Source organism: Hypanus sabinus, chromosome 5, assembly GCF_030144855.1.
Source record: "Hypanus sabinus isolate sHypSab1 chromosome 5, sHypSab1.hap1, whole genome shotgun sequence".
In the NCBI taxonomy this organism is placed as follows: Eukaryota; Metazoa; Chordata; class Chondrichthyes; order Myliobatiformes; family Dasyatidae; genus Hypanus; species Hypanus sabinus.
This window is the reverse complement of record NC_082710.1, coordinates 98,895,405-98,911,188: the sequence shown is the minus strand read 5'-3', so window position 1 is coordinate 98,911,188 and position 15,784 is coordinate 98,895,405. Positions and strand designations below refer to the sequence as shown.

The 15,784-nt window shown below is 36.9% G+C and overlaps 1 protein-coding gene across 1 annotated transcript in view; it reads right to left on the bottom strand.

The window, feature by feature from the left end:
- The window catches only part of arhgap15 (Rho GTPase activating protein 15), a 728,119-nt gene that overhangs the window by 279,094 nt on the left and 433,241 nt on the right, over positions 1–15,784 (bottom strand). The window contains exon 10 of the mRNA XM_059970253.1: positions 2,087–2,209. Within this exon, the coding sequence (XP_059826236.1) occupies positions 2,087–2,209 (123 nt within the window). The remainder of the gene's footprint in view (positions 1–2,086; positions 2,210–15,784) is intronic.

Genomic DNA, 15,784 nt, shown 5'->3' with positions numbered 1-15,784 from the left:
GATCCAACAATGTTAAGAATAGAGATAAGTTCTTACATGTGCTAATGTGTACATGTACAAAGCTAATGAAAAAGCAGAAAGTATCACCCCAATGCAGTAATACTTCCCATGGTTTGATTATTTCGAATTTCAATTCAATGACCACATACTACTTAATTTAAAATTCTGGGGACTGCTAATGCCAATAAATCTCACTTGAGACGGTTAGATTTCAGCTACTTTCCAGCAAATGCTTTACGTCCAATCTCCCTAAGCCCCTATTGTTTATAGGATATGACAGGATTGTGACAGAAAAATATTTCACTTGCCTGTATGATTCTTACTTTAACAATCTTTAAGATGTTTGATTACTTAGAACAAAAAAAATTGCTCAATTGGCAACTCAATTTCCAGTTTAAACATCCTGCCTTAGAAATTGAATACATATTTGTTGCACAAATTGTGCTTAAAAGTTGTTTTATTTGGGATAGATCACAAAAGCAATCTAAGGTGAAATTGAATCTCTTGGGAAACTGAATCACCTTTGCAGAGCTGATATTTTTATAGCATTAGATGCTCAACTATTGGTGTCATAGATTGCACTCCATTGCCAGCAGAAATTGGAGCTATTGGGGAGAACCTATGGCCTTTGTTCTTTTGTAATCTTGAGGAGAGATAAAAAAAGCAGGAGTGAATTGCCCTGGAGATGAAGTGTCATTTTGAAGATCTGTGCTGTGAAAATCAATGCCTCAGCCTTTTTCCACTGGCCACCATTGTGGTAACTAATCAGTGATACTCCCCTCACGTCACAATTTCTTCAATCTCGTGTTCCATGATCATCAAAGTAGCTTGATGTCATTTGTGGCACAAAGTTGGTTGGGGCAATAATTAGTGGTGGTGCTGGCGCACAATGGAAAGCACGGTGATATTACTCTCCATGGCCCTCCTGCTCTCTCCCCATTCTACAGTGATATTCTTCAAAGCTGTTAAACAATCTTTACTGTTCATGTAAAGTGGTTGCCATGCAAAGAGTCCTTTTAAACAATGATTCCAAAGATCAACAGGGTAACTATGCAGTGTTGGTGATATTGCATGCAGCTCCAAAGAAATTGCAAAGGTCTCATTTTACCTTTTAACTCTGTGTATGAAAAAACACTACATTAGTAGATTTTAATCTATCTCACATATATTTTTGAGAGCTCAGCATGGTCTGTAACACAAAATGCAGCAAGGTTAACCCTCAGATTTGGGTAAGGCTCATTTACTCAGGTCACCTGATCATGCCTTGTTCTCATTTTCACCAACAGGAAGGAGGTACAGAAGTGTGAATGGATGGTCTCAACAATTCAGGAACAGCTTCTTCCCCTCTGTTATCTAGTTCTGAATGGACATTGAACTCATGAACTCTACCTCACTACTCTTTTAATTTCTATTTCTGTACTATTTATTTAATTTAACTATTTAAGATATATATATATACTGTAATTCACAGATTTTTCTCTATTATGTATTACATTGTACTGCTGTAAAATCAACAAATTTCACAACATATGGCAGTGATATTAAGCTTGACTCAGATTTCTGATTCTGACACATTCTGGTGACAAATAATATCAAATTACAAGACAATTTATATTTTGGCTTCTTAAACAAATGCATTGATTTGTATGGATAAGAGATCCTCATCAACATAATTTCATTCCAGGTCCCAAAGTGGACAGGATAAAGAGACAATGCACTGCAGCACTCAGTTACAATCATCCTCCAACAATGTTGTATGGTGCAATAGTCATGACAGACACAAAGTCTTCAAAGGAATAAAATCAATGCAGAAGTGTCTGGATGTTGCATTAAGTTAGTCTCCTTCTCTTCCTTTAGTGGTTGTGACATACAGCCACAATCAGAAACTGCAGCAGCCATACGAAAGCAAGTTCATTGCTTCTGTGAGACAAATGTCATAAAAGTTTGCCTGTTTTTATTTTGTAAGTCTCTGCCTTAACCATTAGTGAAGCACACTTGATAAATAAACAATTCATGTTCTATCAGAGGTTATGATACATCAGAGTATTTTAGAAAGGGGATTTCACTGAGGAATCAAACACATTACCTTTAATCAAACCTTTCTCTTGTAAAGTTTTCAATGAAGGTCGCCTTGATATAAATTTTTTTAGTCTGCTCTTAACTCTCTTCTTCTCAGAGGTGTCAGATGGGCTGTGGTTCAGTCGTAGTACTAAGGGATGAAAGAATAAAATGGTTGTCACTTAACTGAAGCAATTCCTTGTAGAGGTAGCTTTTATGTGCTATTACTTTGAAAAGGAAAGTAAGTATTTAAGAATATTGAGTGTTTCTGGCATGCAGTGTAAAATAATTCTCATTTCCAAAGATCTCCTTCTGTTAAAGAAAAAAAATCACATTGACAGCAGAACCTAGAAGGGTTTATTTTCATGATGCACTGTCTTTTAACATAATAGAAGCTCTCCGTTTACCTTCTTTCCACTCCTGAAAGTTTTAATCCTTGCCGGGCTCTCACCACCAGATTTCAAAGTTCACGCATAAAAAGTTACCTTGTGTTGGACCATTAGAGTGTTCTGACCAAGGTTACTGCAATGTAGACATACATTCCTTCCAGCAACCAGGCATTTAAAAAAAAAACCTGATCTGTACTCCCTGTCTACATTCTGAAATGTTCTGGACAATTAGCAAGACGGTGTTAGTAGAAAAGTCAAATCAAACCCTTACGATCATATGTCATCCCCTCTTCTCATTGCTACCATCAACAAGGAGATACTGAAGACACACACTCAACGTTTCAGGAACAGCTTCTTCCTCTCCATCATCAGATTTCTGAATGGTCAATGAACCTTTGAACACTACCTCAGCATTTTCCCATTCTTTTTGTACTTCTTATTTAGTTTATTTTTCTTTTTGCATATATACTTTTCCAGTTTATAGATTTATTATTATTGCAATGTACTGCTGCTGCAGAATAATAAATTTCATGACATATTGTATGTCAGTGATATTAAACTTGATTCTGATTCTCATTCATTCTTTAGTTTTCCACAATGATTCGTTTCATCACCAATAATTCCCAGGATATAACAATCCTTTGTAAAGAGCAACACAGAGAGCAGAGGTCAGGCAGCATCCCTGACGGGAGATAGAAATTGAAGTGTCTAGTAAAGACCATTCAGAGCCCGATTTTAAATCTTAATTATTTGGGAAAATATACAGCTTGAAACTAAGTGTTAATCAGCCATTCACGAAAGTGGATTGCCTATCTTCACTAGCAAAGCACAAAGAAGTTTCAACTGAATGTGCTAAGTGCTCATATATTAATAATATACAATACACCTTCAAGTTGAAAAAATTAAAAACAGATGGTATCCTATTTTTCTTGGCCTGCATTTGCTATAATTAATGCCTTAGATTCTTCTTAAAAATATCAGATGGAAAAATTCCAGTGAGGTATGCAGAATGCGGTATCTTGATAACTTGAAAGCTGAGATAAAACTTATAATAAATAGCAAGTTGGCCCCAGCCAAATGAGAAGAGCGGAACGTTATTGAAACAGGAAGGACACCTGTAACCTAACAGCTTTAAGGAGCTCAGAAAAAGAAGCCAAGTTTAGTAAAGTATTTGCTGCATTTTTCAGTCTTAAATGTGCATGTGGAACCATAAAGGTTTTAAATCACAGATATTCTCCACTCTTTCTATGACTAGTGTGGCATTACGATTGTTCAATATAGCTCGACGCTAGAACCAGGGGAACAGTATATCCTATTCAGCTCCTTACATCTTTTCACATATTTAGATTATGGAAGTCTAGAAAACTGCAATTGCTGGCCATTCATTTTGTGCCATGTCATATGAAATAGGCAATCACGGTCTTGACCATGACTGCTCTTAGCAAATTTTTCTACATAAGTAGCTTGCCTTCTTCTGTGCAATGTCTATACAAAATGGATGACCCATAGCCATTATCGATACTCTTTAGAGATTGTCTGCCTGGTGTCAGGGGTTGCATAACTAGCGCTTGAGATATGCACCAGCTGCTCATGCGACCATTCTCCATTTGCTCCCATGGCTTCACGTGATCGGGGTTTAAGCAGGTGCTACATCTTGCCCAATGGTGCCCTGCTGTTTAGCAGAGGGAAGGAGCATCTTACACCTCCTTTGGTAGAGACATTCCTCCACACTGCTATCCAAAAAAATCACTGTTAGACTGATATGAAATTGATGATTCTGGAAACAATCAGAAGGTCAGGCAGCATCTGAGGAAAGATAAACTTTTCAGTTTGAAACTTCCTAATTGGCTAATCTGCAGGTCAACCTATTTACCTGTCTTTACTTGTATTAATGGATATTCTGCCTTCCCAAAAATGAAATTATCACTGTTTTAAACCAAAATCCACAGAATATGAAGGGCAGAGATGTTGACCATTAATGTTGTTTGAACGAAGAAACATTATCAGATTCAATTCCTTGGTGTTTTGGTTAGATATTGAAATTATGCCACTTGTTTTGAATTCTCCTTCAAAATGTTTTTTTTTCTTTATCACCTCAAATCATTGCAGTTCGATGACTTTTCAAGCAGCCTTACTCAGGTAAATGCAAGCAAAGTTCATTGTACGTATGCTTATAATTTATCTTTCTGCATTTGCCCCTCTATAGTTTGAATCCCAGAGCAGTTTTTCCTGGAATATGATACTTAGAACATTCAGTAAAATAATTACACCAGCTGGGTCTGAGCTAAAGATCTACATAACTAGAATAAAGTTCATTTCCTCCGGTACACTGACAGCTTTGGTGGAGTCAGACAATTAGAGATTCTGGATTATAGGATGTGAATATACTTATGGCCTTTGAATATATTTCAAGAAAGTTATTACTAAATAGAATCATAAATTTTCCTGTCAACCCATTTTGTTTCAAAGGATCATGAGGTACAGAAACCAATAAATTTCAAGGGAACGGGTCCAGTAAGTTTAAATGGATCACGGGAACTAGGGACCATTGTTTGGGAAGAGAGTGCTGGAACCAAGGCCCATTGAATGGAAGGAAGCATGGGTAGCATGGTGCTGTTTAGTTAAGGGGAGTACGACCATTGCTGCTCCATTGTGTTAGTTAGAGCTCTGGAATCGGTGAGGCAGATCCTGAACGTTGGGGTTTTCCAATTAGTGAGATTGCTGGTGAATAAGAGTCTGTGGCTCCCACATTGACCTCATCAGCCATCTGGAAACTTGCGAATCTAGACTGTGAGGGAGTCAGCCTCTATCCATGAGGATTGCTTCAGAAGAGTCAATTTGGAAGTAGGTTGGTCCTCATGGTCTTCAGATCCCTTGAGATAAAAGCCAGCATCAATCAGTTTAATTTTTAGTGCATTTCCATAAGGTTTCAGTTGCTCTCTGTGCAACACTTCTCCTGGATTTCAAAATTCTAGGTCTTTCATTGTTTTGAATAGCAAACTAGCTTTTCATGAATCCAGTGTAGATCACCTAATATTTTATTACATTTTGCACTGGTTTCTATGTTTAGTTGTCAAACTCTCCTTGGACTTCCTGCTGCAACCTATATTGCTTGCTGTGTCTTTCAACTTAATCCTATTTAATTGACCAATGTTGAAATTTAACTCCTATTTCATTATTTAAGTCATCTACAATTTAACTTAAACCAAATTATGATGAGAAAGTCTGCAGATTTTCTTTTCTATGGATGCTGCCTGGCCTGCTGAGTTCCTCCAGCGTTTTGTGTGTGTTACTTAAATCGAATTATGTCTGGTTAGTTCACGTTTAACCCATAACCATCCAACAAAGGAGCTTTAATATTTGATGTTTATTACTACCATTCAAATGCCGCAGTCATTAGGTCCTTTGATACATTCAGAATGACGCTAAGTACATCATTTTATTATTTGACTTGGACTTAAAATGTTGGGAGAGCTTACCACCATTTGTGAATTTTGCAAGTCTAAATTGGAGGCAAATAGTAGGACAGCACAATAATGACTGTATGCTTTAAAGTTGCTGATTTTAATTAAGGAATCTGAAGGAATGGTCCGGGCACTAGAGTGTACCCAAAGTGACTGAACCCAACGTGTGGACGTCAGTTTAGGTGCCAGGTCAGATTGAAAAGGCTAGGATGTTGGAGCCTGAGGTGGGGGTCCAGCCAGTTCAGCTTCATATTCTCCATGACATTCTCAGCTCTGTGCTGTACTAAGTGTCCATGGACAATCTCTTTGTGGACTTCAGTTCAGAACATTATATGCTTGAGTGGTTATCTGTTTTCACTCTGCACATTGAGTATATGACTGTCCTTTTTATGGGTTCTTTTGGGTTTCGTTGTTTAGTGGCCGCCTGTTAGAAGATGAATCTCAAGATTGTATAACGTATACGTACTTTGATAATAAATGCATTTTGAACATTAAACTTTGAAACCTGCTTTTTTAAATGTCTACGTTTTACTGTAGTTGATGACAAAATAACAGTATATTTTGCACAGTATTCTTTTAAGAAAAGGCATATTTTTGAAATTAGAAGATTTCTAAAATTATAGATTGACTATTGTATGCTAAGTGGTGAAATTATGCATACAAATGTGTTGAGCTTTATAATGGGGTAAGACCATTCAGCCCCCTTGCTTGTGCCAGCTTTTTTGTCAGAATAATCAAATTAGGCTCATTCTCTGATTCTTTCCTTGAATCTCTTCAATTTTCACTTTTCTTTTTCAAGTATTTAATGGTTACAATGATGGAATGTTCTTCTAATGATTAAAACCCTAAGATATTGGAGCAGAATTAGGCCATTTCCCACTCAGCCTGTATCTTCTGCCCATATCCCTTCATACTCTGACTATCAAATATCTATCAATTTCTGCACACCACACTCTGGCTAAAGAAATTCCTCCTCATCTCAGTTCTCAAAGGATGCCCCTCTGTTCTAAGACTGTGACCTCTGGTCCTGGATTTCCCACACCCCCCACCGTAGGAAACATCCTCTGCAGATCCACTCCGTTGTGACCTTTCAACGTTAGATAGGTTTCAATGAGATCCCCCCCCCCCTCATTTTTCTGAATTCCAGTGAGTACAGGCCAGAGGAATTATTATTATTACGTCTAATATTAGCTCTATTAAATTCTTCACTGATAACCAGATCTGTTGCATATTTCTAGCATCATCTGTCTTATTACATTGTTCTTTTAACAAGCACATTTAGATCTATGATGACAAATCTTTCAGATAAACATTTCTTCTAACAACTTTGCTGAATACATTTGCTGAACTGCACACAAATTTGTAGAATTATAAAAGTGCTACACAAATGTTCCAGCCTGAAAGGGATGAATCTGTCCCAAATTGTATAGATTGATTATTTTTGCCTTAATGGAAAGATGATAATCACAAGCTGGTCAGGGAGAATTCTCAGAGAATGTGATTATAGGTAAAATACTTTAAAAATGTATGGTAGCATGTCATAAATATGAAAGTCGTCTAAAGTACCTGATGTACAATTTATTAAAATAATGTTATGTAATGCCTTCATCTGATTTCCTTCCCTAACCTACATCTTCCTTTTTTTGATCTGCAGCACGAGTGCCCAATCTTTTTTACACCACGGGTTCTTCCCATTATCTGAGTGTGAGCCTTTTAGCTCCAGTGATGCGGCACAGTTTGCAATAATCTACATGATCTGATTCAGATCATTTCAACTTTTCTTTAGCATACTCAACTTTTCTTGGGAGATGACAGTACTGTTATGGCAACTATTTTTAAGATGTGATGTTGTAATAGAGAATGGAGATTTGGCCACATATCTCAAATATTTTGTAACCACTGGATGCAAATCCTGGAATTATTTAGGTCTGATTTTTCCTCTGTTTTTGGGGTTGTTGTATATGGAATGAGGACAGGATGTTTCAAAAATCAATGGTAGAAATGCTGATCTTATTATTCAGCTATAATAAACTGTGTAAAATGAAATAAAAGGTAGTCACGGCCAAATAACACAGCTGCTGCCATCATAACCAGAGCCTTTCTACTTATATGTATGTTATGAAGTGATTATTGGAATATTTCCAAGCACCATTGTCCTTTTAAGTGTACAGAGTGTGGTAAATTATAAATCAAAATATTGGCATAAACAAGGGGGCTGCAAAAGATGCAACTGTGGCATATACCTACAGCAGTTACAATAAGTTTCATAATTACTTCAGAAAGCTTTTATCATGTTCAATAAATCAAGGTATTAATCATAAACTATTAGAGCTTTGTAAAGCACAGTAGCATGGTGTTTAGGACAAATGCTTTACAATACAAGGGTCCAGATGCTGCCTGTAAGAACTTTGTACGTTCTCTCCGTGACTGCGTGGGTTTCCTCCAAGTGCTCCATTTTCTGTCCCACAATCCAAAGATGTACCTGTTAGTAGGTTAATTGGTCACTGTAAGTTGGCCCATAATTTGGCTATAGTTAAATTGAGGGGTTGTTTGGGCAGCTTGGTGTGAAGAGCCAGAAGGGCCTAATCCACACTGTATTTCAATCAATATTTTTAAAAATTATGATGTATTTCCTCACTATGCTAACATAGATAAATTGTCACCTGACACATGCTTGGAATGGTTGTTGCTGGGTTTTTTCTTTCAATCTGCCCATAACAACGATAAAACTGATCAACAGTTACTCAAATTGAATAATGAATCATTATACTTCACTTCCTCTTATTATCAATGTGATGCCATATATTGGAGTGACATTGCACTTCAATTTGCAACCTATTCTAAACTGCTAGTTCTACAACATGCAAATACTAAGAACCTTTCTTGTGCGTTAACTTTACTCAGAGTTGGGATTTTTATTTGAATCATGGGATCAAGTCCCACTTATTGCTGTGAAGTTGGCTGATAATTTAGCTGTTACTTGAAAACAATACTCTGGCTGTATTGCGTTCTTGGAGCTGTGAAAACTGTAAAAGATCTGTTGGTCCTGGTTGAGGGAAAGCAGTGGAGTTTGATGGAATGCAGAGGAGTTCCTCTGGTCTACAGGCCAATGCTTTATCCCTTAAGCAACATCACTGAAACAGATTATATGCTTATTTATCTCATTATTGCATGGGAGACCCGCTTTAGGTAAATTTGCTGTTGTGATTCCCCAACTTAAAACAATGACTTCACTGATGAAATACTTCATTGTTTATGAAATGTTTTGGATATTCTGTGAGTATGACAGGGAATATATAAATGCAAGTCTTTTCCATGTGTATTTAAGATGCATACTATTCAGTCAGATTATATTTTGGCACTAGTCTTAAAAGAAGATAATTACATGCTGCTTTATCTGTACCAGATGTGAACAAACACATGTTAAATGTACAAGACAAGAGTGGTTGGTTATTATACCCCAGTTTCCAAAATTTTCTTCCTTGGTCAGGAATGTTACATTGTATGCTTGGTGTACATAAAAAATGTATATTTCTCAAGCAAAATTACAGATGAAGACCAAATTTCTTTTGCATTAGCCTGGATCTTCCATTTCTTGACAAAAAAGTCCTTTAATTTACTGTCATAACTTTTATTAAAAAGTAACTTTTAACTATTTTATTTATGGAGATACAGTGCAGAATAAGTCCTACCAGCCCTTCCAGCCATGCAGCCTAGTAACCCCTAATTTAAATCTAGCCCAATCCCAGGACAGTTCACAATGACCACTTGACCTATCAACCGGTACATCTTTGGACTGTAGGAGGAAAACAGAGCACCTGGAAGAAACCTATGTGGTCATGGGGAAAAGATACAAACATGGAAATTGAACCCAATTGTTGGTACTGTAAAACATTGTGCTATCCACAATGCTACTGTGCCACTATGGGTTGATCTTTACACTTGGATATTTAACCATTGATGGGCAGTATATGTTCAGAATAAAAAGTAATATTACTGTTCCAATCTTTCATACATTTATAGAATTTTATGCTATCCAGCTTTGGGTGAAGAAACAAATAGAGTTGCAGGCAGTAGCAAATAATTTTAATCAACACACAATGCACATAATGCAAATATCATGTGGGTGTGGCAAAAGTGGAAGATAAACAAATATAATGCAAGAAATAAACTGCTGGAGGAATTCATTCTACACAGAGAACAATTTTTTTTTTTGCTGGGTCTGCAAAGTGGCCTCAACATTCAGGGTCTCATCATGTTGACTATCCCTCTTTATCCACAGATGTTACCAGACCTGCTGGGTTCCTCCAGCAGTTCGTTTTTTTTTGTTTTCTCCAGATTCCCGCATCTGCAGACTCTTGCATCTTCATAATGCAACATATCATTTGCTAAAGGAACAAAGATTTATCATTTGTCATTTGAACAATGATTTCTTAAGCAATTACTTCCAACATATTATGAACAACAAAGACGATTTTGTGGAACAATATATTAAGTATACCTAGTAATGATTACAAGGTCAATTGACAATAGATGTTAGAGTAAAGTGCTATTGATTGCTGGTTTTCATGAATATGACAAAATCTATTAATCTGAACTGAAATAAAATGCCTGCAGTTTTCTGAAGTACAATGTCATTGACTTGACATAGCAGACTCATTGTACTAACTGAGTGTGTTAATGTTTGAGGTTGATGTCACTTTGTATACCCAACAATAAAATAAGTTCTCCATGTAAGAGTGACTATCTCTGCCAGATGCCAGTCTGAACAGCTTCCAAGAGGTTTTCACAGATGATAACAATTATGACAAAGACAATAATCTAGTTGGCACCATGCTGAATTTTCTGTGGAATCATCGGGAGCATAAACTTGCTTTTTTATCATTTAACACTCATTTAAAGATAGTGACATCCTGATGAATTGCAAGACCAAGTTTTATTTTAAATAAAATAATTAAAGTCAAATAATCAGATAAAAGCCTTGAATACCTTCAGAGATGGAGGTTCTTCATTGCTGCTCTACTCACCAGCTGCGTAATGGGCAGTAAGTAATCACATAAAAAGCATATTCCAAACTGGTGCTACTTGAGAGGCTGCAGAAGATTTGCTCTGGTGCTGTGAGTGCATAATTTTCATTTGTGTGACATGCAGTGAGCATGAGTGTTTTCAGAAGCAGCAAGCTCCAGTTAAAACTGTCCAGCTCTGTTTAGGATCATCATTTCTGAAAGTGGAGGTAGTTTATTAAACCCAACAACAGCTGGAACTCATTGTGCATCCTGACGAATATAGACAGCAGCAATGACAGTGAAGATTTGGGAGCATGCATCCCACTTCACAAAAACTGACTTGAAAATCATGATGGAAGCAGTTGGCTAACAGGCAGGTTCTGCTGCGGAAGTGACTCTGCTTGCTTCTAAGAGCATGTCCAGGGAGAAACACGTGAGCAGTAATTTCAGAGCTGCAGAAAGTTGAGTGAGCACACAAGTGTTCAGCATTAGTTCAAAAAGCTACAAACACATACAGATAGGCACATCATCAATGGATACATATCATACTGAACACTGGTAGCAAATCCTGAATGGACCTACTGTGCCTTAATTGGTTCAAGGATAGGTTAGGCAGTTTGAACTTTTACAGCTAACTATAGAATTTGATAATGGTATGCTGCAAGCTGTGATATATTTCATCTATATCACCCAATGCATCTAGAATGGCCCAGTGCCTATTTAGTTCAGAGTAGCCTGAACATTCAGATAGAACAGTTCATAACTGCGTATGTCTGTGGAAGGTGACATATCTTTTATCACTGCCCTGGCAGACCTTCACCTCAGGATGCTATTTCCTTAGACATTGTGACTCCCAAAAGACTCTTGTGAGATAAACTCCAGCCCAAGCTCTTCTGTCCTCCTCACCCCAACTGGCAGGTCATCCTTAAAATACTTACCACTTCCCCCCAACACCATCACTGCTCCCCCACTGCCCAATAATTGCAAAGGCAGCTCAGCATGACCATAATGCAAGAAGCTAAAATGAGCAGGATTGAAAAGCATTCTTGAGCTTAGTGGTCAGTAACATTCCCCATGTAACCTATAATTGGAATTAATTGTGGAATTACCATGTTCCATTTCAAATGACCTTCTGCACTAAACCTGCAGATATCGACGATCCCTTTAAATAGAAAGAGTAAAAAGCACAGTCACACCATTAAATCCTGATTTCCTGAGCCTGATCTTGTCTGCATTTAAGCAGCAGTGGACTGGTGTCATTGTTACTTTCTTTCCGTGTTCCATATATAGGCATGTTCAGCATTCAAAAACTGCCAAACAATAGTTGTTCTATCCAACATTAGAGCGAAAACTACTTGTTTGCATTTCAATCTTACATTAGAACTCAACCAATTAGCTCTTAAAAATATGAGCGATATGATTAAATTTCTCAAGTATGTGCGCTTTGTTTTTACAAGTAAGAAAATTGCCTATGAACAATCCATTTGACGGCTAATTTTTGTCGAAGTATGTCTTAACAAATATCTCAGTTGAGTTCAGATTCTTGCAAAAGAAATCCTATGGAAACCTAAAGGGTAAACAGATTGCTGACACAAATAGGGTGGTTAAACCTGAGGTTCATGACTCAATTTTGTCAATGTGTTCACACAGAATTAATGGAAAGAAGCCCATCACTGCCTATTCATTCTATTTTCTTTAAATTTGAGAGGCTGGAAAAAATGAACTTTACATTTTGTACATTGCACTGACGGGTTACATGGCTTTTGATTAGAACATCTGTATTTGCTAACTTTTCAGATGAACATTTAAAATTAACAATCAAATGCCACATACTACCTTTCTGAATGCTGGACTGAAAGGAGATTAATCAAAGTGACAAGCAACATTATCTCTGTTTATTTGCGTAATCTGTCTCGACTAATCCCTGATTATATGCAAATGTCATTGAACAACAGGATATCCTTTAATATCTGACTCTCTTCAGAGATCATTCTTCAATAACAAATGGAAATCTCAGGCATGATGGAAGACTGAAAACACTGCATTGGCTGAGACTGAGACCAGATACAGCACAGAAAGAGGACCTTTGGCCCATTTAGTTCATGCTGAACCATTTAAATTGACTACTCCCTTTGACCTGCACTGGGACCATAACCACCCCTACTGCTATCATCCATGTACCCAAATGCATAACACTTAGATGTGCAGCTAAAATTGCAATGTTTACCATGTATCACATTTTTCAATTATTTAATAGTGTCACAATTAACTTAATTATGTGACCATGAAGGTTAAGGGTTTAAATCAAATCCAGAGTATGCTGCAACTATTCAGCAGGGCAGGCAGCATCAGCAGTGAGAGAAACAAATTTATATTTCAAGTCTTTCAGCTGAACTAAATTCAAATCAACTCACAACCCACTCAGTGACCTGAACTGTTCAATTCATTTCTCTAGTCACAGACGCTGCCTAATTAGTAGAGTATTTCAAGCTTTCTATTTATATTTCCAGTTTCTAACATCAGCTGATATTTCTTTTATTTTGTTTTTCAATGAATACTTAGTACTTATTTCTGTTTAGATTTTCACCTTCTACTTGAACCATCTAATCACCTAAGAAAGAAGACCTAGGCCTTGATGCCTCCTTGATTCCCTGACCCCAGCAACAGCACCTCCTCCACAATCATCATCAGCACAGGTGCAGTGGTGCACCACATGCTCTCCCCGCTCATAGTATTTTTTTTGTATTGCAATGTACTGCTGCTGCATAACAGCAAAGTTCATGACATATGCCAGTGATATTAAACCTGATTCATGGATAGAGTGAGGAAGGCATGATTGGCCACATCATACAATGATTGCTCTTGGGTTTTGTTGATGCCAAGAGAGAAGCTGTTTCACCATTCAACCAGACTTTCAATCTGCCTTCTATATGCCACCTTTGATTTGGCACATAATGACGATGGTGATTATCATATCAGAGGACCTGTCCTGGGACCAACATATAAGTGCCATTAATAATGTTGAGTGTAACACTCTTTATACATTCAGCTTTGATGGCATTTTATATTGAAATCCACAGAGAATAATACTAACTGTGCAATAATGGTATCCTATTTTATCTATATATTTTCCACCTGATGAGAATTTGCAAATGAGAAATAAATTGAATATCTACCTCAACTCTGTTCTTCTATAAAGTACCTTATTCGGAATATTTTAAATCAGTCTCAGTTGCGTTAAAAAAAGACAATGGCATGCAGAAAATGGAAGTCCATCAGAGAATGTCACAGAGTCATAGAAAAGTACAGTGCAGAAACAGGCACTTCAGCCCATCGAGTCTGTGCCGAACCACTTAAATTGCCTACTCCAATCAACCTGCACCAGGACCATAGCCCTCCATACCTGTACTGTCCATGTACCTACCTGAACTTTTCTTATATGTTTAAATCAAGCTCTGTGAGGAATATGTGGAAATAACATACTTATACTCACAGAGAAAAAAAACTCTAACTGGTTAACCAATGTAATTCTTGCCTAGAGAAGTATTGAGGGAAGCATAGTCGTAGTGTCATTGATTAACACAGCATAAAAAGGGCACCTTGGCCCACATGTCCATGCTAACCAAACTAAGCCCATTTGGTCCACATCCCTCTGTACATCTCCTAGCCTTCGAAGCTTATGGAGACAATGTCCTCATCTTGTCTGGGAAATTGTCTAATTTTTGCCATATTGCCTAATTTTAATATCACTAATTTTCACAATGTGATAAAAACAGTTTAATAGACATATACATGCAACAATATTGTTACATATTTGCATTTACAATCATGTATCCAAAACAGAAAAAGAAAAATAATTATCAAAATTTCATTTATTTCTTCCATACACATATTGACTAAGGTTGTAGTTACATCCTGGAGAGCTTTAAGCATTGTGAATGATCTGTTTTATATTTACATTTATTGTCATATACATAGCCTATATTCTTGTTGGTTCAGCAAACCTATCCTGTGAATTACTGAGCCATTCCAACTTTGGAACCCTGGGTTCTTTTCCATCTGAGCTAACTTAACTGACTTCAACAGACATGGTGAAGGACTTGATGGATTGGCCTGAGCAGTTGGAGATGAGAAACAAAAAGTCAGGTTTGCAGTCTTGAACAAGTAATTGTAGATTTTGAACAAGGAGAGATTAAAAAAAACAAAACCCAGAGTGAACTGTATTGAAATATGCCTTTGTATTTTATATTATGTGTTCTTGATTGGCTTTTTTTGTTGCTGTTTGCACAATTGTTTTTGAGTGTGGCAGTGGGAAGGTGGAAGGAGAAGGTCTGATGTCTGATCATGTTTTTCTTTGAATGTGTTGGTTCCATTGGTTCTTCTTTGTTTTGTGACTGTTGGTGGAGAGGATGAATTTCAGGGTTGTATATTGCATACATATTTTGGTAATAAATGTATTTTGAACTGTGAACTTCAAAATAATTCAATCAGATTGCTTAGGCTTAATAGATTCATAATGACACACCAGAAGGTGAAATTCACCTGCTCTTTTATTCCAGTAATTTGTTGCTTTCCAGAATAGCAGGAAGGGAATTGATAAGAAAAAAGAATACTTTATGATACTCTAAATATCTGAGGCAAAAATAATAAACTTATCAACTACACTGTCACTGTAACTTTGTGCCATTCATGCCCACTGAGAACAAAAGCCTAAAAAGGATAAAGTATGGTTATAAATTGTTTTTTTATTTGTACCCAAGGGGCTTTTTACTTCTTGGAAGACAACATCTTATTTACAAGTAATTAGATCAGGCCATGCGGTAGTTTTATCATCTTTTATATACAGAATGGTGTAAAGTGCATGAAA